This window comes from Hydra viridissima, unplaced genomic scaffold (genome assembly GCF_058129835.1).
Source record: "Hydra viridissima isolate aposymbiotic clone 2 unplaced genomic scaffold, HvirCarnegie_v1 scaffold_4, whole genome shotgun sequence".
Classification (NCBI taxonomy): Eukaryota; Metazoa; Cnidaria; class Hydrozoa; order Anthoathecata; family Hydridae; genus Hydra; species Hydra viridissima.
In genome coordinates this window covers 10,914,949-10,938,012 of record NW_028324303.1, presented here as the reverse complement: position 1 = coordinate 10,938,012, position 23,064 = coordinate 10,914,949, and the positions used below count along the sequence as shown (strand labels likewise).

At 30.5% G+C, this 23,064-nt stretch overlaps 4 protein-coding genes and 1 pseudogene across 4 annotated transcripts; 3 read left to right on the top strand and 2 right to left on the bottom strand.

Moving 5' to 3' along the window:
* The first annotated feature begins 1,014 nt into the window (after positions 1-1,014).
* Positions 1,015-1,797, top strand: LOC149889872 (uncharacterized). The gene has a single exon (XM_090083752.1). The coding sequence runs from the start codon at positions 1,015-1,017 to the stop codon at positions 1,795-1,797; it is 783 nt and encodes a 260-aa protein (XP_089939878.1).
* A 1,078-nt stretch (positions 1,798-2,875) lies between these two features.
* On the bottom strand, positions 2,876-4,942 carry LOC149889871 (uncharacterized). Its single transcript, XM_090085829.1, has 3 exons — positions 4,752-4,942; positions 4,583-4,673; positions 2,876-4,324 (listed from the first exon to the last, which is right to left on the bottom strand). The coding sequence occupies exon 3, from the start codon at positions 4,239-4,241 to the stop codon at positions 3,351-3,353; it is 891 nt and encodes a 296-aa protein (XP_089941955.1). The 5' UTR covers positions 4,242-4,324; positions 4,583-4,673; positions 4,752-4,942; the 3' UTR covers positions 2,876-3,350.
* A 1,712-nt stretch (positions 4,943-6,654) lies between these two features.
* Positions 6,655-14,207, top strand: LOC145196225 (uncharacterized). Its single transcript, XM_090085188.1, has 8 exons — positions 6,655-6,832; positions 7,786-7,965; positions 8,956-9,057; positions 9,653-9,697; positions 10,298-10,340; positions 10,504-10,560; positions 12,004-12,993; positions 13,322-14,207. Exons 1-8 carry the CDS (start codon positions 6,773-6,775, stop codon positions 14,044-14,046), a joined length of 2,202 nt encoding a protein of 733 aa, XP_089941314.1. The 5' UTR covers positions 6,655-6,772; the 3' UTR covers positions 14,047-14,207.
* Positions 14,208-19,817: 5,610 nt separating this feature from the next.
* LOC149889870 (uncharacterized) lies at positions 19,818-20,593 on the top strand (annotated as a pseudogene).
* A 215-nt stretch (positions 20,594-20,808) lies between these two features.
* LOC149889869 (uncharacterized) lies at positions 20,809-21,414 on the bottom strand (the record flags this gene model as incomplete). Its single annotated transcript, XM_090085187.1, has 1 exon — positions 20,809-21,414. A coding segment is annotated over one exon (606 nt), but the record flags the coding sequence as incomplete, so codon positions are not given.
* Positions 21,415-23,064: the final 1,650 nt, after the last annotated feature.

Here is a 23,064-nt window from a genome sequence, read left to right as displayed (position 1 = left end):
AATTTGCTTTTTTCTTCCTCCCTTTTTAAGTTTGGCTGACAATTTATCCACTTCACCTCTAATAAACAAAGTAATCTTTTCCATTGTGCTAATAAACTTTGCTTCTTCTTCAGTTTTACCCTTTTTAGCATCAAAGCAAACAAAGGACATGGAATACCCAGTCAATTTTTGTGTTGCTGGATCTTTATTCTCGCATACACCATACGAAAATAATATAGGTGTTCGTATTACAAGAGGGCCATTTCCAGTAGGATAAGAATATTTTACTGGCACTTTTTGATATACAACTGGTTTGGTCGCCGCGTAAATTTCTCCAACTGATAATTTGCTCTCATCAAAATTTTCAATTGTAATAAAATTCATTTCTTTTCTATATACAAGATTTTTATTTAACTCAAAATCAAAAAATTTTTTTTCACTGTATTATTTTGGAAATTCTTTCTTGGATACTTTGTATCTATGAAAATTCTTTGAATTTTTAACACCTAATCCGAATTTAGCTTTGGCTTTGATGATAGGCTCGATGATTTTTCGCTCGCTTATTTCTTTTTGAGTAGGATTTTGTATAGAATCCATTTCTTCAAGCATCATTCGATCTGCTAAATTTCTGTTTTGTTTGTCGTTAAAATACTTGTAAGCTAAATCGTGGTGATATGCAGCATTGTCCACTCTATCCACCGGTTTGCTCCACTCTTGATACATGTCTGTGGAAGTGAGTCTTTTGTCCAAATTGGTACCAGGTCCTGCAAAGTTCATACCTGGAACGTGCATTTCTCCTGGAAACTTTGCCCATGGAAGCTTTATTTTTTTTGAAAAATTGTTGATCGATTCCACCACGTCTCCTCCGCTAAGCGCATGCGCAGAAATAAATTTGTTCTTTTTTATCCCGCAGATGACGCAAGTTCCTTTAAGCATATTTCTATTGCTTTTGCTTATAGCATGGTGTAAGTTGCTCGTTTCTGTTATTCTTTTACATTTAACGCAATACATTTTTTATATTCAACATAATAAAAAATGGAAGTGATTGATTTGTCATGGAATGTAAATAAAAGCAAAAGGAAAAACAACAAACTTTTACCTAAAAGTATACGCGGAATCATTATTGGAAAATCAGGTTGTGGTAAAACGACGCTGCTACTCAATTTACTTTTAAGACCTGGATGGTTAGACTATAATCATTTGCAAGTGTTTGGCAAATCTCTTTTTCAACCGGAATATAAAATATTAAAAAACTCGTTCGAGAAGAAATTGCCTAAAGAGGTTATTCTTGATTTGTTTAACATTCAAAGCAAAATTGAACAATTAAACGTGAGTCCTGAATGTGTTATTGATGAAATTTCAAAAAAATGGAATAACACAGAGGATATGGAATGTCAATTTTTCGAAACTGCAGACGATGTGCCAGAACCAGAAGATCTTGATTCATCCAAAAACAATTTAATGATCTTTGACGATTTACAATTGACCAAACAAAACAAATGTGAAAAATACTACATCCGAGGAAGACACTCTAACGTCGACTGCTTTTACCTCGCTCAAAACTATTTTATGCTGCCTAGGCAAACCATCCGAGAAAACGCTAATTTCATTTGTCTGTTTCCACAAGACTCTAAAAACATTAACCACATTTACCAAGATCATGTATCCAGCGATATGAAAATAGAAGAGTTTAAAAAGTTTTGTAAATATTGTTGGTCTCAACCTCACGGATTTGCAGTCATTGATTTATCCTCGAAAAAAGACAATGGAAAATATCGAAGCGGATTTGACATTTTTTATTTTCCCAACTCTATATAAAAAGATGAGCGGATTTTATCTCCTTGCAAAAGCAAAAAAAGAAACTCCAACCGTAAGAAACAGCGTCATCCAAACTGAGTTTGATAACCCTATCGAATTCGAACCTAGTAAAAAGTATGAAATGGCTCTTGTGGGTTTTGACTCTGTTCACAGCTACACCAACATCAATTCAACAAATAATGTTTTCAGATACAGTCCCAATGCCGGTTCAAACAGCTACACCATTATCATCGAAGAAGGAGCGTATGAAATTAGCGAGATTAATGATTATCTTCAGAAGGAAATGGAAAAACAAGTAGGAAACTTGTATAGAACAGATGGTGTTGTTATCGGTGCAAACCTAACCACTTTAAGAACTACTCTGAAATTTGGAAAACCTGGAGCTACAACAAAATATTGGGTGGATTTCAACGTTAATAACAGTTTAGCCACTATTCTCGGGTTTAATAAAGAAGAATATACCTATGTAGAGAAAAAGGATGATCCAGCAAATCCAGATAAAGTCACAAGTTATATCGATTATTACGAGTCTGAATCACTTCCGAAAATAGATGATATAGCTATCATCAGAATCACAAACGATGTTATCGGGGCCTCTTATGATAACGGAAAAAGAACATCTGACATTTACTCTTTTCATCCAGACTCTGGTCCAGGCTATAAAATTAGCGAAAAGCCTTTCCACTTGATATACTTACCCATCATGGTGGGTAGAATTTCAAGAATGGAATCAAGAATTGTAGATCAAAACGGTAACTTGATCGACCTTAGAGGTGAAGACATTATCCTCCGATTTCACGTTAGAGAAAGAATAACCTCTGTGCTTCAAGACCTTTTTACAAGCAGCGCAGTTCAGCGATAATTTTTTTCTTTTATTTAAAAAATGAACAACTACCAAAAAGTAAAAATTAACATCTCGCAAAGTCAATCTGACAAAATAAAAAAAGCGATGCAAGAAAAGACTGATGTCAATATAAGACTATCTCATCAAGACTTGAACGGTGAACATATTCTCGCTATCACTCGTGCGCAATTGAACAAAATTACAAAAGCGTATGAAACTGGAAAAGGAGTTACACTCAAACTGAGCAGAAGACAATTATCATACAACTCAACCATTGAAGGAGGTTTCATCGGAGCCCTTTTACCTTTATTAGGTATGTTAGGCAGCACTCTTGCAACAAGAGTAGTTCCTGCTCTAGCCACAGGATTGCTAGCAGGTGTAGGCTCTTCTGCTGGCTCTGCTATGGTTGACAAAATTGCAGGAAGAGGAATCGTTTACTTGAAAAAGAATGGAAATGGAATGAAAATGACTGCTGCAGGATCAGGAATCTTTTTAAGACCTTGGGTAAAACCTACTATTGGTGAAGGACTCTTTGTTAAAAATGGAAAAGGCTATCAATCTATTGGATCTGGATTATTGCTCGGACCCAACTCACCCTTCTCAAGCATTCCCTTTTTAGGTGCCATTCTATGAAAAGCTCATTCTGACAGATTCTCGCGGAAACACTCAATCCATGATGCAATTATAAAAACTTGAAACTTTTTTATAATTAAAATGTTGGCTTAAAATTCCATCCTAGTTTAGTAAACAAATGAGAGCAAATTTCATCATAAAATCTTTTCTTATCGATTGTTTTTAACACGGAAAAATCTTCCGCACGACAAGGATGACTTCTATTTTGAAGTAATTGAAACAAAATGTATTGCGCGTTCATAAAACTTTTTCTTTTTAATTCTTTTGGTTTGTCTTTTCCATACACCAGATCGTATAAAAAAGACAAATCTTTAAAATCTTTTATCAATTGTTCTTCGAGATATTCGATATCGTCTCGTTTACCAACAAGTACATAATAAATATAATTTGCATTTTCATAATGGTTTGTATAATTGAGCTGTTTTAAAAAGATTAAAATGTGTTCTTTAGTAATGCCAGAATATTTAATATGCGTATTTTCAGAATTAACTAATAAATTTAACGCCTTGAATTTTTTTTCTAATTTTTCAAAGACTTCGTCGGGAATCTTACAGTTTTGTTTGCCTTGATATTGTTTAATGCATTCTTGAAAATGCATGATGCGAGAATAGGTATATTTGTTTATCGAATTGACTCGATCGTAATCTTTATACGGTATACCCGTTTCTAACATTTCTTGTTGTCCTGAGCATAGGAGACAAAATTTTTTATTGCTATCGTCCATTTCAAACTGACTTGGATCGTCGTTGACGCAAAATTTACATTTAGTATGCACGATTTGTTTTTGTGTTATTTTAATATCGACCCATTGCCGTTGAGCAAGTATTTCTTCGGCAATGGTAAAATAATTACGTTGAAGTTGGTTTTTTTCTTCGTCAAATTTAGCACGTTCTTCAAAAGACAATTGTGTTTGTAAAATGTATTGATATCTTTGTATTAGATGGTTTGTTTTAGCAATAAATGTCATCTTTTCGGTTTTGCGTTGCTCCAACTCTTCTTTTGTTTCCAACACGTGTTTTAAAGCTTCATCAGAAAATTCATGTTTGTTTTCTAAAAAAAGGGCGATGGTTTTTAAATGTACAATATCTTCATTGTTATCCTTGTCAAACTTTTCCATAATTTTTGTATTTAATAAAATAATGCTCATTTTTTATTTTTGTAAAGAAACAAATTTTTTAAATTTAATTTTGTAAATTATACAAAAGAAAAAAACTTTTTAAAATGACTTAAATAAATTTTTTCTTGTTATAAAAAATGACATACTCCTTTAAAATTTTTGATAAAGAATCAAACAGGTACTATACATACGTATTTAAAGATTATGATCAATATATCAGAAAACGTATTCTCCTAGATAAAGATTTCAAAAACAGTATGCAACCAGCACTAGATTGGGAAACTAAAAAATTGATAGAAGAAATAGAAAAACGCGATGAACATCTAAAACAAAGAGATGCTAAACATCAAAAATACTTACTTAAAAAATCAATCTAACCTATTTTATATATTTTTCAGATATATAAAATTTACTGAAGAAATTAACAAAGTCGCACTCAGCGCTAACGATGACAAAAGACACATCTTACAAGACGGTATTCACACGCTAGCTCTAGGTCACTACAAACTAAAACCCTGCTTTCATTTTATGGACTATGATCAACTCTTCGAACCTGATGATCAAATATAAACTCAGAACACGATGTCATCTTGAAAACCTTAAGTATAGCAAAAAATGTCAATGCGGTATTTCTAAAAATCACAATGCAGAATTATAAAATGACAATGCGGTATTAAAAAAATATCAATGCGGAATTATAAAAAATGTCAATGCAATATTTAAAAAAATGTCAATGCGGTATTAAGAAAATGTCAATGCGCCAGAATCGGCAAGTCCTAGTAGTAGTTACACTTTTTTTTCCCCCTCAAGCATTAAATGATTGTTATAACAAATAATACAACTTGAAAATATGAGGGAAAAAAAGGATTTAACCAAAAAGAGAGATTTAAAGTAAACCCATTCGAATACTCAATCTTGTAGTAACGTGTTAAATAAACATTTCGTGGCATCTGCGAACAAATCAACTTTAAACATACCTTCTTGCCTACATGCTTTTGAGCAAACTTACAGGTCATTTTCATAAAATTTGATTTCTATCTTTTAAGGAGATATTTCCCTTTAGCTTGTTTAAATTTTTTCAGAAATCTAAAACTTTCGATGTAAACGTATTTTCGAAAAATCGAAAAATCTAACTGACTTCCGATATCTTGCCGACTTCGCATATGCAATAACTTAAAAAGCATTGTCGACAGCTTAATGTCTCGTTATGTCTCGTTATGCCTAGTGTAAGTAATAAGCTCTTGTATTTTTTTAACAATTGTATGTAATAATTGCCTTGACCATCGCTTATGCAGCGATGTACTCGTGCAACTGGTAAAATTGATAGATTATAATCAGCACATCAAAATGACCAATTTTTTTGATAATTAAATTCTGTTGTAGAATTTTATGAAAGACATCTTTATTTTTTATTGGTTCAGAGGTCTTTTTTGGGGGAATAAAAAAATTTTATTCACACTTTGACTTTAGTAGCGGAGAATCTAGTTTAATAGGAAATTTTTTTTCGAGTACTTTTTTCATTATTTTAGTTACTTTTTCAAGGTATTTTAAAATGTAATAAAAACGTACATCGTTGTTTATAGTAGTCTACAAGGTTTATTTTATAATTGTTTTAGTAAAACCAAATAAATATAATGCTTTAAAATAATAATAATTCGAATTCTATTTTAAAATGTACTCTTAACATATTTTTAACTCTTGTACAAACTATACTAGGATAATTCCCAGCATAAAACCTCTCAACATTTTTTTAATTTCAACTAGATGGAATGACTTTATAAAAACATCCAAAGACCTAAGGATAAAATTTGTATTTAGAGCGATAAACCTGTTTTTAGGGTGTTGAAATAATGCAATTCCATTTCTTGAATAAAAAAGAAGTTCATTTTATAAGCTTGTTAAGTAAGAATGGTTTCATTTTTAAAAACGAATTTGGTTTGGCGCTCCATTTGATAATTATGCTTTTATCCTCAACTACTTACGTTTCTCTATTGAGCTGTTGGTACTCGATAAAATGTCATCTGAAGCTCGAAGCGCATTGACATTCAAAGATTTTGATTGTTTATTGTTTTAATTCAAAACGCCCCACCTAAGAGTGATCAGCTGTCACTGACGAGCGAATTATGAAGGCAGGAGCATTATGAAAAAAATTTAACTACAATTACGAAAAATAAGCGTTAAAAAAAATACTGGGCCTGGAATTAACTATTGGTTAGTGCTATGCAATAAGAATAATAAATTAGAGACCAGTTATTCAAGCTCATCTAATAATTTGATAGAATGAAAGAATCATTTGAGCTATTTTATGAGTTGTTTTTCACCAATCGCATTGTCTAAATATGAGATAAAAAGACGATAACAATTTACAATAACAAACCAAAATGGCTGATGCTTCGAATCTTACTCAAGGCGTTCAAACTTATATTGAAAAAACTCTTTATGTACGTAGTCCTAAAAACTATTTTAAGTCCTTATTATTTTCAATTTTGAATTAAATAATTTTTTTTTAATTATTTTTTTGTATAGCTTGCAAACCTAAAACAAATGACTTCAATACAAATAACTTCACAGCGAGAACTGTCTATAAAATGCCATTAACTTAAGACCTATAATAACACCTTACATTAATATGAATGTAAAACTAAGTCTAAATATTTAATTGGGGTATCAGTAAATACCACATACACCATATATTAGTTGCTCAGTTACAAAAAAAGAACAGGAATGCTTTAAGTAACAAAAAGTTAGTTTATCATATAAACCACTAATATAAAATAATTTTTTTTGTATAGTAATAATAATCTCTATAAATATTTGATTATCATAATGTTTTTTTTTTTTTTTTTTTACATAGTGTTAACATACATTAAGAACAATTACAACTGTACCTTTTGGCATTTAATAAATTTACTGTTTTAGTTTAAAAATTTTCCTTTTTTTAAGTTTCTAAAAACTCTCAACCAATTATGGTTTATATTTTGATTTTAAAACTTCTGTTGTTATTTATTTACTTTTTTACTTAGTTATAATAATATATCTGACAATATACCTAACTATAACTGTATATATATATATATATATATATATATATATATATATATATATATATATATATATATATATATATATATATATATATATATATTCATAACTAATATAATTACTATATAAATATATAATATGTAAATGATATAATAATATATACAACTTTACTTAATCATAATAATATATATGACATACATTAAGAGTTATTACAATTGGATTTTTTGTCATTTAATAAATTTACTGTTTTTTAGCTTAAGAATTTTCCCTTGAAAATGGAAACCAATTATGGTTTCCATTTTCAATTTAAAACTGCTGTTGTTATTATTTATTTATTTTTACTTAACTATAGGATGCAGATGACTTTTTAACAAATTTTTCTATGCTTCGAGAAGAAAATGATCAACTTAAAAAGTCTAATGAGACATTGCAGCAGCAACTAGAGAAGTTGCAGCAAGAGATTCAGCAGCTTCATTTGGATAAGCAGTCTTTAGAAAACCAATTGCTTAAAGAAAGAGAACAGCATAAAGAGGTAACTGTTTTCAAGAAGAAATTTGTTTCCATGTATTTACAAATATGGTTGAGACTTTTCTGGTAACTAGTTACTACTTATTACACCAAAAAAGTTAAGAAGTCTTTTTAAATTAAATCTGATTTTAAAAAATTATAATTTTTGATATTTTTGTGCCATGCAATGTTGATCAGGAAATTTATTGATTTATACTTTTTATGAATCATTTTTGCAACATAAAACTTTAGTTTCTCACACATTTAAAACAAAATTTGTAATGCAAAATTGTATTTTTGGAAATATAATTTAAATCAGAAATGTTAAAGCATTACCTCTGAAAACAGAAAAAAAGTTTTTGTAAATAAAATTAAATTTGTTAATGTAAGAATTTAAAAAAATAGCAATAGAAAAATTTCTTTTCTGGTCACAATAAACTTATATTTTCAAAGTAGATATATTAAAATAAACTTTAAGAAAATATTTACTGATTAGAATTAATCTAAAATGAATCACAAAATTTAGTTTTAAATATAATTACTTAAATAAAGTATATCATATAATTAGTTTTAGTTTTCATTTTCAAGGTAATTAATATTCTCGCAAAATCTCATTAAATTTGAATTAAGTTTTTTTAGCACTTGGAAATTCAATCCCAGAGTATTAAAAGTATTTAAAATATAGGTTTAACGCATGCAAATTATTCCATGCATTAAACCTAAATTTTAAGTCTTAGTGTCATAGAGTGCCACTAGTTGACCTGGTGTATAAATTAGCCTCCTCTTTTTAACTGAAAAGAGTACTGTAATGTTTTATAACCATTCTATAAGTCCAGGCATATTTTCCACAGATTATTATTTTCATTTTCTTAATATGGTTCAAATTTTTTATTTGAGAAATAGTCTTAGACAGGACACATCCTTTTGGTGTAGGATATTGATTTTGTTAGTTAACACTCTAATAAACCATACTGTGTGATGATTATGTTTATGTTAAGTTTTTACTAAAATTCAGGCATTATGGAATACCAGAAGTGATATCCAAAGAATTCAGGAAGAACGCTTGGAATGGAAAGAAAAGTATTTGGATGTTTGCATGAAAGGAGGTAGTAATCAGGTATGTCTTAAATGTTTCTTTTTAGGTTACTTCCTTATTGAAATTTTGTATAAATTTTTCTTTTGAGAAACTGAATTGAAGGATGAAAAAACAAATTTTAATATTTGGGTTTTATTTGCATCAAGATGTTAACTCCATCTGCACAAGTATTAAAGTTATTAAATCCTAGTGTATCCTTAATATATAGTGTAGTTAAAAATAAATTTTTTTTTTTTTTAAATAAAAAATTTGTTTTGGTTTAGTCATCTTTACTTTCCTCACTCCAAAAAAAATTTAGTTTAATTTCTTGCTTGGCCTATGGTGCCAAAGAAAAGCTTGAATTTGAATTGCTTTAATATTTTGATAATGGATGAATAAAAATATTTGAATTAGCATTTCTATTTGGTATTTGATTTGTACAAGTGGTCTATGGAGTGGCCAGCTTTTATGGTTTAGAAAATTTTTTTGATAGTTACAGACCTTTGATATATAAATTAGCAATAATTAATTTACTATTTATTGTGGGTGGATAGAGAATCTTGATGACTACAAAATGACTCCCAAATTTAGAATACTGTTTTTCTCCCATAGAATTATATTAAAAATTACTTTCAAGGAACCAGTATCAAATGAGAAACAAAAGACATGGAAATTTAAGCAGGTGTGTGTGTTTTTTTTTTGTTTTTTTTTTTAATGAATTTGAAAATAAAGAAAATATAAGGAAAGTAATATGTTGTTCAATCACTCAAATAAATTTTATTTTCTAAAATTATCTATTGTATAAATTTATACATTTTCTAAAATTATCTAATGTATAAATTTATACATTTTCAGGTTTAAGCCTGTTACTGGTCATTATTTGTTTTTGAAAACAAACTTAATAGTGTTTACATCAAAACAGTTGGTAATTTGATTGGTAGTTTTATTTATACTTCACTAGGTTAACCAAATTTGAAAATTTGTAAATTTGCATTCTAATGTTCTACACAAGTTTTAAAAAGCTATGACCCATTATTTAAGTTATAATTAAATTACAGATATTGCATGTTACAGTTTGACTATATGCATATATACTTATTAGTAATTAATTTATTAGTGCAAACTTTAAGATTATTATATTCTAATATTACTGAAATCTTAAGCAATTGGTATTTGCTAACTCCAAGATTTATCCTTAAACCCCAGTTATATTTCAGTTAAACCTCTGTTATTAGTTTTACACCATTTCATGCCTGTTATGACTTAAAATTTGTTATTTTAGAGCTTGTTGAATACTGGAACAATCCCAGAAAGCATTGCTGATGGTAAAGTATTTTCCTAAAGTATTTCTAAATCTTTTTTAGTTTTTGTAAATGGAATATTTTAATTTTATGCTGTAAAAAAAAAAAAAAAAAAAAAACCATAACATTGTCAGCAAAAATTAATTATTGCTATTTATTTTATACTGTTGTTAACATATACTTTTAGAATTTTACTCCAACTTATCTTCAACTTTTGGATTAAATGAGAATGATGAGCAGCCAGGTATGGTTACATAATATTCTCCCTTATATTGCACCTTTTTTTTCCTCCCTTATGTTTCACCTTTTTTGAATAAAAAAGAATTAGTATGTTATAAATTTTATCACAGCAATCATCACTTTTTCTTATGTAATTTAGATATTTAGGTTATATTTTTTTGTTGATTAATGTTTGCACAAGGTCTCCTTCTGTTTTACACAACACTTCATGAGCACAGCCACAACATTCTAAAAGTTGCATTAAAAAGTTTCATATGCTCAAAATCTTATACATAAGTGCATATAAATCTGTGCTTAAGTATTTCCAATTTAAACTTTGTCAAAGTAAAATTTGTGTGCAATGTGCATCGGATATGGCAAGCATTTTGTTATGATAAAAAACGTAGGAAAAAGCTCAAGTTTAAAGAAATGATTTTATGGTTTACATGTTTACAGTCCTCTTCGCCTTAAGAAAGTTTCAGTGTAAAACTCTTTCTTACCTTTAATAATGGTAGAAGAAACAACGTGTGTGGTGTATTCAGAAGACAGTTCAATGGAAAGTTTGTGTACAATGAAAACAAAACTTGCATTAATCAATCAACTACATCCAAGCTAAGATGTTCAAAAAACATAATCTGCCTGATCTGCGTAATGATTCGGGTACGTTGATTTGATGATTTTTTCAATCAGTGTAAAAACTATGAAATATTGACAAGCATCTCATAGCCATATTTAGTAATATACTCTGTTATATTACTCTGTATAGTTGCACACTCCTCAGAAGTTAAGTTATATACTTATAATTATGCAGATATAGTTTTACATAAAATCCAAGTTAAAAAATGGTTTTTATTGAAGCATTTTTCTGAATTATTTATTTCTTTGCAGATAATAGTTTAATTTTATAATCTTTTGCTAACATAGAGACATCTGAAACATTTAAACATGAAATAAGTAGATTCCAATAATAAGCAGTAAACTAAAAAAAGGCTAAATGGAAAGTACAAGAAAAACTGAATTATCATGATCAAAAAAGAGTGTTACCTAAACTTAGATTATACTGTAGTAAAATGGACAAAGTTGAAGATACAGATGCAGGTCTTGCACTTGAGTCTTAGCATCCCATACTAATTTTAACTTTCCTTAAAAGTTTTATAATTAAATCATACAAAATTTAATATTTTGGTCTAGGGCACATTTGTATGAAAATTCTGTTCTGGTTTTTTTAGTTGTTAGGTTATAAATATTTATAAACAGATATATTTAGGTTATTATCATAGGATTTTACTCTATGAGTCTTTTTCATTGACAACTCTTGGTTAAAAAAGTTCTCAATTATATCTGTTTTGAATATGGTTTGTATTGTTTGAGAACAGAACTCGTTATTTTTAAAATTTTGATAAGTAGTTTTTTTTTATTAAGATAATTCTTGAAGGCATTTAAAAATATAAATTTATATTATTTTTAGTTCAACCTATTATTACAAACCAACTTTGGGATCCCGAAACTAAGCGTTTTGAATGCAAAGAATGCAAAGCAACATTTCGACAGTTTTCAGACCTGAAAGCCCATATTGACAAAAATCGCTGTGTAAAGTACACCTTTCAATGTCCAGAATGCAGTATTGTTTTTAGCAATGCAACTAGCTTTACAAAGCACTTAAAATATCATGTGGGAAAAACAATATCATGTGAATATTGTGGGGACAAGTTTATGCACGAAAAAGGTTTACAAAGGCATATCAAAATGTATCATACAGAATATAATCAGCATTATGCCTGTCAATTATGCTCGAAGGTTTTTAATCGCAAATCTTTGCTAGAAAATCACATCCGGCGACATTTTGATTATCGTCCTTTCAAGTGTACTTCATGTGAGAAATCATTTAAAACTAGACAATATTTGACTGGACATATAAATGGTGTTCATAAAAATGATAAACAGTTTGTTTGTGATAAGTGTGATGCTCGGTTTAGCTGGAGAACAACTTGGAAAAGGCATATACAAAGCCACGTTATTAAATCAAGCAGAAAAAAGATAAGGGGTAGAGCAGATAAAGATGGTTCTTCAATTTCATCTGTAACTACAACCACACTACGTGTTCCTAACCTCCAGCAAATGGTGCATAGTGTTGTCCTTACCCATGTAGGAGTGCCAATGGTTCATAACGTTGTATCTCTATCAGATCCAGATGCTCCGATAGCTCACAGTGCCGTTCAACTTTCAAATGCTCCTCAATTGCAAAATCATTGTTTAACTACCTTATCTCATTTGTCAACAGACCAATTCTCTCAAAATCATTTGGCTGATAAAAATTTAGATGTTCCAATTACCCAAATATCAGATCCATTATCGACTAATAACTTAACAGTTAGTCAGTTGATACCAGACCCTGTAAGAGTAAACGAAATGGTAATAAGTCAAATTTCAAGTAGTCATTTAATAGATGTTCATATCAGCGATTAAGCGGATAATTGGTCAAAGTCCAACATACCAATAGTAAGTTACCGCACTCACATGCAGCCTGAGATTGCATTCTTGATTTGAAACTTTTTTTACATTTACATAGAACTTGTTGTTGTGCTCCTGAGGTGTTTGCAATTAATATGTTGCTATGAATTGGCAAACGCGAAGTTTATATTTCTATTAAAAATCAGTTTCCCATATCCTAAAAGTCGTTTTTTGAAATATTAATTTAATTATTGTATGGAGTATTTACTTTAAAATTGTCCTTAGAAGATACTAGTTAATATAATATTAAATCGTGGTAAATTTTGTTGTTACAGTAACCGTTGTTGTGATAAAGAAGTCCGCCAACAAGCAACAAGAGCAGAACTACGAAATTTTTAAAAAATCGTTTGAATATGTAGGCGTGCAAAATAAGTCCCATGCTCCTAATAATTTAGAAAACGAAGATAGTTCGATTACAACATCGGAAGATACAACGAGTAAGCCTAAGCAAGGTGATTATAAGGTGACTCCTCAAAGAAAGGTTTATGTAAGATTAAAGCGTCAGTTTTCTGAAGAAAAACAACCTTATGTCACTTCCAGTGGAGTTCTTAAGTCTGCAAAAACCGAAGCTCTCTCTCCAGAGTCACCAAATGAAGATTTAGCGGAAGAGGTAGTATTATTGGACAATTTCTCTGAAACAAAAGCTGATTTAAATATGGAGAGAAAAGATACATTCCCAGAAAATTACACAAATAAGCTCGAGCAATTCATTGAGCGCGTTAATAATATTTACGGCGAGATAGCTTATGAGTGCTCTTTTTGTAAAAAGTCTTTTAGCTCTCTATCCGCTATAAGACGCCATATTCCGATACATTTAGAGGATCGGCCGTATGTTTGCAATTTTTGTGGTCAAGCATTCAAAGTAAAAATTTATCTGGATTCCCATATTCAAGGAAAACACAGTACAGCTAAGTTATCTTGCAATATCTGCGGAAGGCCGTTCAAATGGAGGGCTACTTTATACACTCATATGAAGAACTGCGCTAGTAAAGCAGAGTGACGCTCCAATGAGATTTCTATATTGGGATTAGTTTCTTGACTTTTGTTCATAATGAGATATTTTTTTCGTGTATGAATTTCAATTATATTCTTTTTCGCTTGTAAATAATAGTGAATATAGCATAATTTATGTTTTTTAACTTGAAAGATTTGGTTATGTTATACCTTTAAGCTTTCAGTTCTCCAAGTTAATTATAAAATTATTAAAATTTGTTGTAGAGAACAAATGCAAGCAATAAAACCCGTTTAAAAAGTTTCTGAAATCTGAAAGTATAAGAAGTTAAATCTGAAAGTATAAGATGGACTTTTTACGTTGAAAACTGAGCATATTTTTTTTTTAAATTATTTTTCGATCGAAAGTACGAACCATAATTAAAATGATGGTTCGTACTTTTAATGAATTGTTATTTTTTTTTAGTTAAAAAAAGTTGTTTATTTCAAAATTTAAACAAAAAAAAAACAACCTTTTAATTATGACTAGATTTCAGCAAATGGGGGTAAAGGTTTGCATGACAAGTTTATTCCATTTCAAATTAGCAAATCAATTTTATTAACACAAAGTTTGTAGATTTACTCACACACCAAATTTGCTGATCAACTTTATTACACGACAAATACATAAAACAGTCAACAATATTGTTTGTCCCACTGCACTAATTCACAATTGCAAATAAGATTTATAAGAGATTTACTTCATTTAGTTTTTCTACTCTTACACCGCACGGGTTGCTTACACAAAGAATTTAGTGAATTTACCTGAAGGGAAATTGTCAGTTTTTACGGACTTTAAGATCTAATCTGCGTTTAGTGCACATCAACACAAATTTTTCAAAAATCATTCTGAAAACAAGTGTGCTATCAATTAGGCGCATCGTCAATATCATACGAAATAAAACAAATGGTTATCAAACAGGGGGAATCGCCGATATCATACGAAATAAAACAAGTGGTTATCAAATAGACGCATCGCCGATATCAAACGAAATGAAACAAGTAGTTATCAAATAGGCGCATCGCCGATATCTTACGAAATGAAACAAGTGGTTATCAAACAGGCGTATTGCCGATATCATACGAAAACAAGTGGTGGGACACTTTTTATTATCAAACTAAACATCAACACAAATATTGAGGCTTATTGTTGTAAACATCAACACAATTATTGAGGCTTATTGTTGTAAACATCAACACAAATATTGAGGCTTATTGTTGTAAAGTTACTTGCGTCGCACTAGTTAAAGTTGGACACATCAACCCAGCTGACACAGGATGTCAAAAGGACGTCTCAAAAACTTTTTATTTTCTGGAGCAAAACAGCTGGCATTATTGCATGTTTTTATAAACCATGCAATAATACCCGTTGGCTGGTTTTGTGTTAAATAAAAGCTAGTTTCCTGAGACAAATCATACAGGGACTTTTTTTTATACCCTTTCCTTACATTAGGTCCTCAAAGCATGTAGCGTGTTTTAGTATCCCCCTGGATGAGAAGATCATAAATCTATTTTTTCAATAATGTTTTTCTCAGGTTAAAATTCAACCATTTAGATTTAGCTACCTTAAAATAAGTTATAAATTGTCCGATCGCCGACATCTAAAAATTGCAGTATATGAATATTGCGGAATTGTTAAATAAAGAATATTTATTTGCATACTTTGTAGTTTCATACTTTACAGTTTCACTTTTAGTTCTGGTTTCACACTTTATGTAGCATTTCATAATTGTCCATTTATAAGAATACTTGGCTTTCAGCTGATGATTTTCTACGATGCTTTTTTTGCAACGCAGCTTATCTCACTTGTTTGGCTTTTTAATTCTAGGCACTCCCTAAATTTTTTGATTTATTTTCTGAGCCATTTTCACAGCTCTCGTTAAAGTTGATTTTTGATGTATTATAGCTAGAGTTGTTAGTGGGTTAAGAAAATTGAACCCAACCCAACCCATGGGTTGACCCACGGAGTGCATGCAAACATGTATAATTATACCGTTAAATTGGCGACATTTTAATACATTCTAGCCTATACAACCATATTAGATACAAATAATATGTTGTTACTCAGTTACTGTCACTATATGTGTTAGTAAGCAAACTAACAAAGAACAGCTTTAACATAAATGAGCACTATATTAGTGAAACATGTCATTTCGCATTCCCCAGCGTACTAATTCGATAGCTTCTACGTTAGCCGGTGATAGTTGCGACTTGTGTCTGTAATGGAGTGCCCAACAGAAGAAAAGTCTCTTTCTGACTGCGCAGAGCTTGCTGATATGCAGTATAGTCTGCGAGATGTTGCTGCTAGAATGGGATAATCGGCTGCGTTGTCCTTCTAGAAGGTTACGGGATTCTTGCACGCAGCAGTAACACGAAGACTCTTGTAGCTGGACAGTTCATGTTGGCAAGTCTCCTGTAGCACTGTTGCTTCATTATGTAATTGCGCGTCTTGCGTCTGTGGCCGATCTCGCGTTGACTGCATTGTTCGCAGCTCATCAAACGGGTCCGTTCTTCTCTTCTTTGCTGGCGCTTCCAATTGGAGTTGGACACCTTGTTCCATCAATTCTTCTGCTGCTGCTTTCCTGGCAATTTGTTTAGCAGCGGGCTGCATTTCAGCCAGAAGCCACTGATCGACGTTATTGAGCAAGTCACGCTTAAATCTTTTGTCAGCCGCCGTCACATTAGGTATAAATGCAAAATTTCTGAAAGAGGGATCTAGGAAACAAGATAGCCAATGCATTGCTTTAATAGATGTCCAAAACTTTAAATCTAAGTATTTAATGAGTTTTTGCCGAAATGTTGCTGCTGCTGTTGTCAATCCTGGTGCAGGTTAAAACCGCTTAATCAGTAGGTAGTAAGACGGAACTACTAGTTGCATAGTTGGTTCAGTAACCTTCTCCATACCTTCAAATATATCTTTTATGCCGTCAGTCACATCACGAATTTCGACGGTTGGCTTTAATAAAACTGCGTCATTCGATAGCAAATCCGTTAAATCTTTAGCGCAAATAATGAAATAAACATAACGGTGAAACGGCGAAAATACAATGAAAATGCAGCTAAGGCGTGGGTTATCAGTGGGTTATACTTCCAACCCAACCCAACCCAACCCATGGGTTAACCCAACCCACTAACAACTCTGATTATAGCATGTGAAAATTAAATTCCGGACAAACTTTGTTGTTTCAATATATAAGTCTAGCAATGTTTTATAATTTTATAATCCTACCTATTACTTTGGAAATTTAATCCTCTAAAACATACTGTAGTCTTTATTTTTTCAGAACTTACTTAAACATGTCTAAAAGCTTGAATAATCTAGAGAAACTTCGAAAACAAGTGTACGCCGTTTTGAATTTTCATCCGAAAGATAACAAAAAGTTTATTGTTAATCACTTTCGAATGATAATTGTCTAAAAAATGACCATGTACGATAAACTGCAACAAAAGAAGAATAATATAGGAACAGAACAAAAGGTCGGAAGCGATCGAAATACAAGAAAAATGCCTAAGAAACAGATAATACGCGTAGAAAAGTTGATTGATAAGAAGGATGTTTCACAGCGTAGCTTAGCCAAGAGATTCAATATTTCCCAGCAGTATATATCCAAAATTATCAACAGCAGCAGTATATATATCAATAAATATCAAAAGACGAGCATTTATTATCGTAAAAAATCTAAAGAACCAAAAAGAACATCGGTTCAGAAAGCGGATGTGCGTCATAAGTGCCGACAATTTGTTGCAAGGAGAATTGAGTTCGATTGAGGATTTTTAGACTGAAATTAAAAAATTGGTGCATGCAGAAAATTGGAAAGCTAAAAATCTCCGCTTACTAAAAAATCCAATTGAGTATTGTATGAAAAAAATCGACCAAAGTCGTTTTTAGTTGTCACATGTTACTTTTGATAAATGAGTAAATATCTCAAAATTTTTCTATAATTATTTTACAGGTTTTTCGACAGTCTTTACTAATTTTGCAAGGTAATAAATGAGATGACTATTTCTCCTACCATGAAATGTGTAATTTGAACACTTAACAGCGTTGAGATTTATTGAAGTAGTATGAAGTTAAAGAAAAACTATCCCTTGTAGTAATGCTAAAAAAAAATCTATATTCTGTTTCGAATTCCCAACGTTTTTAGAACACATCTCTAATTTTATTAAGTGTTAGGCAGTCAAAACTAAAGAAACGTGGTTTTGTGAACCGATGTTTAAAACTAAATTACGAAGAATGGCTCAAAAAGATCATGCATCATAATCAAGTTTCTATCGTATTATTACTATTTTAAACCAGCCTGATTCACACTGATAAACGAGTTTTCTACCATTCTGTGGTAGTGGGAGCTTTTAAAGTGGGTGGGTTTGAGGTAAATTAAAGAGAGTTTGCTGGTATGAACACCTGTTTAGATCCTCAACTAATTGTTAAGTACTCCAGTTAAGAGGCAGTTTTTTCAAATCATTTATTTCAATTCTTTTTGCAGTTTACAAGTTTATTGACTCTACATAAATGTAACTAAAATACAATCGCATCATTATTCCATGGACGTATAAGAGGTGGACGAGTAACGCTATTGTTTTTTTTTGCGAACCATGCTCGTTGCGCATTGTTACAAATCTTTTGTTTTAAACAATAGAAATTAAATTATATTAAAGTCTGTCGGATTCGTCGAAAATTTTTGGTCTCGTCAACCAGTCACATCAACTTCCTTTTAGTTATTAAAGTAGACAGCAATAGAACCAAGTTTTAAGCTTAAATTTATATAGCTAGACATTCTTAATATTTTAAGAAATAACGCTGATGATGATATAGAAATTGAGATCATTTACTTAAATATTTAAGCATATGTATAACTAGAGATTTAACAAATAATACAAAATATCAACTAGTTTTGTTGCTACATAGAGCACAATGGTTTCATATATAAACTAATTTTTATTTGACAAAACCAAATGGGTTATTATGTGCTTTTTATGACAGATGAAATAATATATGAAAAACGAAATCATGAAATATTTGGCCGCATTTTGCAAGATAATTATACATTTGAATGACAAACTTTTTATATTTCGCTATACTTTTTTTAATTATTTTAAAACTAACCTTACAGGTCTATTTTATAATTGACAGAATTTTTTTACAAGAAAAAAGTTCCCAAATTTACAAATGTTCATCTTGAAAAAATGATGAAAATCTGTTCATGCCGACAACTAATTTCCTTTGCCTTGGTGTAATTTGTTTAGTAATTTGTAAACGCGTGAAGTAGTTACTTTATCCTGAACAGTCTTATTAAACAAATGCTATAAAATTTTAAAATAAAACCACGTGATCAGAGTTTCTGTTTTAAAACTGTGGGCAGCCATTTTAATAGATTTTTTTTGTTGACGGGTGAAAATTTAGAGTTTGTCGGAAACTCGCATGACTCGCTGATTTCTGCGGCCTCTCTGATGTAAAACAATCAGTTGCACATCCATCTCTTATACGTCCGTGATTATACAACATAAGCTTGGTTTTCAATAGTTGTAGGAATGTCGTACAACAGTTGCACAACAACTTTGTTTTATAATGGAAACATTTTCTAGTGTAAGTTGCACAACTTAACGTCGGTTGTACAACAAATTTTATGTTGTACAACTGTGGTTCTGAGTTTTTAAAAAAATCTATTTCTGCAACAGTATTTTATTTTTTGTGCAAGATGCGTAGCTTATTTTTTTTATAAACCACACAATAACTGTTGTACAACAATAAAGTTTACAAAATATCGCCATTTTTTACAAAGCATGGCGACGGCTCCACCTTGTGTGTTAGAAAAAATCTCTTAGGCAGATTTTATGAACGAAGTCGAAAAGCTTCCAGTTTTGTTTGTCAAGTTTGATAAGGAATTTAAAGAAAAATTCATAGGAAGAAATTGGTCGTGTGTCAAACTTATCTACTAATCAAGCGGAAGAAAAATAAAAAAGCATTCGAAGTAGTTATTGAAGGTGGCTGAAATCAAAAAGAAATATCCCATCAGGTTCCGGAAGGAATTCAGTTCCACCTCAGTTTCTTCAGCTCGATTGGCTAAATACTTCTATAGAACATCATGAAACAACATCGAATATTTGTTCACCTTCTGATTCCAGATTAGAAACAACGAATTTGGAGGAAAACGCTGAGGTGGTTTGTGAGCAAGTAGATAATATTCATCATCCATTGAACAAGGAGCTAAATAATCATTTATCTGAAGATGTGGCTGAAAAAAACGATTATATAAATTTTTGTGCGCAAGTAGAGTCAAGTGAATCGACAATTTATACTAATAACAAAACTAAAAGAAAAAGAAAAAAAATTAAATTGCAATGATTTACTTGACAAAACTTTAGTGAAAACATCAGAAATAATTAACTCCAATATTGAAAATCCGACTGAAGAAGAGCAGGATGAAGATTATTTATTTATGAAATCATTATTTCCACAGCTAATGCGATTAAACAACTATTCCAAAGCTTTGGCTAAAGTTCAAATACAAGCACTTCTTCTCAAATTAGAGTTTCCAGATAAAGGTGAAACAATCTAGCCTCTCTGTTTAACCTTTTAATGTGAATAAATAATGTAAATATTACAGTCAGCTTACTATTTTGTTTAACCAATTGATGTGAAAAACTACACATTTTAAATAAAATCATGGAAGTATAATATATCTAAAATTTAAAAAAATAAAAAATTATTGCTTTGTTAAATATATAATATTGTCATTTAAAAGAAGGTTTATTAAAGTATATTACATATACTCTAGTTGTTAACTAGATTGTGGCCACATGATTGAACATAGTCCAATTGCCATGAAAGGCTTCCTTTACATGAATTAAAATAATCTTTAAAAGTATTTCTTATTGCAATTGTATCAAATACAGATCTATTATTTTTTGATTTCGAAAAATTTAGCAAACATGATTGATCTTGTAATTCTTTTTTCCAATCTCCTTGAATAACAATTCCTGAATTACTTTCACTATCAACAAAACCAGTAGGGATATAATGTGCTCCATCTATTAAACGCAAATAGTTTTGAAGACAGACAGTAGCCTTTATTATATTTTCCATTTTCGATGGTTTTGCTTTAATTGGAGATTTGTAAATTCTCCATCTAGCAGCTAAAATTCCAAAGCTATTTTCAATTGTTCTCCGTGCTCTTAATAGGCGATAATTAAAAACTCTTTGTTGAACGGTAAGGTTTTTATCTAGGTATGGTTTCATTAACCATGGTTTAAGTGCAAATATAACATCTCCAACAAGGATTGGTGGAACTTTAGGATCGATTTCAGACATTTCTGAGAAATATTTTTTTGAGAACTTCCCATGTAGCACAACAAGTTTCGGATTTTCAACAAGTTTGAAGATCCGATTAATGACAAAAGGTGTTCAAGGAGACATTCTTAAGTATTGATAAAAAAATTCCTATCAAATAGCATCATTTTTTTGCACCAAAGAACTAAAAAAACGCACCTTGCTTAACGCGTTTTTTAAATAGTTCTCTGACCCAAAACATATGCTTTCTTTTTTTACGCTTTTTCGGCGTCTTAAAGTTAAAAGTATAACAAAAAGTCGAAAATTTAAAAAGAGCTTTTTTTTATGACGGCCATTTTTTATTTGTTTACACTGTTTTTTTGAAAGATTTTTGCGCTAATTCAATGCAATGGAATCATTGAGTTGCACAACAATTTACCGCACAACAAATCAAACGAATGTTGCACGATTGTTGTACGGTATTTCTACAACTATTGGAAACCAAGCGTGAACCCGAATTTTAAAACATTTCATTTGAGAAAACATAATATTTGAATTAATCCTTTAGTTTTAAAATTATCTCATTCGAGAAAACATAATATTTGAATTAATCCTTTAGTTTGACTTCGAAAAAATGTTTTTGTATTTTACTAGCAAAATTTGAAATTCAACTATTACGTCTTCGGAAATAAATCAATTTAGGAATTTTTGTAACTACTATTTTTGTGCCTTAAAGTGCGAGTTGCAAGTTATTCTAAAAATGCGAGTTTTAAGTTATTCTTAAGGGACCAAAGAGTTAGTAAAATTATTACATGGGGCAATATCCAGGATTGTACTTTTTCAGTATACTTTTAACTTTAAGACGCCGAAAAAGCGTAAAAAAAGAAAGCATATGTTTTGGGTCAGAGAACTATTTAAAAAACGCGTTAAGCAAGGTGCGTTTTTTTAGTTCTTTGGTGCAAGAAATGATGCTATTTGATAAGGAATTTTTTTATCAATACTTAAGAATGTCTCCTTGAACACCTTTTTTCATTAATCGGATCTTCAAACTTGTTGACATTTTGCCAGTGACGTTTTGAACAAAAAGTATTAAACTGAGATAAAATTGAACATTAAAATATTAACAATCATGCAAGATATTTGAATTAAATTTTATCTACTTTTACGAAACAAAGTCCGTTCTTTACATTAGGTAAAAAATCAAGAATCAAAAGGTCTAATCATGATAGAGATGGTAGAAATAGAAAAGTTGTATATTTGCTGTGTATGAGAAAGTGCTAAAGGCCACTGATAGAATTTCAGCCATTTGAGAATTGACATGGCAGTTGGGTGAAACCAACTGCCATTGCACTTAATAAACAACAATTTTTTTTATCTCAATTTTAGAAAATCATTAACATTAATGAAATCTTATGTTGAAATTGGTTTGTTCCAGATCCTGAAAAATGCTGAGCAACTGCTGAGCAATGGCCAGATTCTTTAAGTTTTCAGCAAAGTTCCTACTGTGGCAGACAGTTCTAGAGAAATGATTGTCGAAAAATAATAAAAAATGTTGATGTTTTTCAATAAACATCTGAGAAAAACACATCAAGATTTTTATCATCACTGGATCAGGAACAAAAGGTCAAACATCCAGAGGAGGGTTGTCCGAAAAAATCAATTTGACGTTTGGGCTATATATATTGTGCTTATATGTATACATTGTGCTTAACTAATTTACTTTTTTATATCTCTTTACTTGATGATACCACTCTTAAAAAG

Excerpts from the sequence above, each read along its gene's own strand:
- LOC145196225 (XM_090085188.1), top strand. The coding sequence starts at position 6,773 with ATGGCTGATGCTTCGAATCTTACTCAAGGCGTTCAAACTTATATTGAA. Across the intron at positions 6,833-7,785 it reads ATATTGAAAAAACTCTTTAT|GATGCAGATGACTTTTTAAC; the intron begins GTACGTAGTCCT and ends ACTTAACTATAG. Across the intron at positions 10,561-12,003 it reads TGAGAATGATGAGCAGCCAG|TTCAACCTATTATTACAAAC; the intron begins GTATGGTTACAT and ends TATTATTTTTAG.
- LOC149889871 (XM_090085829.1), bottom strand. The coding sequence starts at position 4,241 with ATGACATTTATTGCTAAAACAAACCATCTAATACAAAGATATCAATAC.
- LOC149889872 (XM_090083752.1), top strand. The coding sequence starts at position 1,015 with ATGGAAGTGATTGATTTGTCATGGAATGTAAATAAAAGCAAAAGGAAA.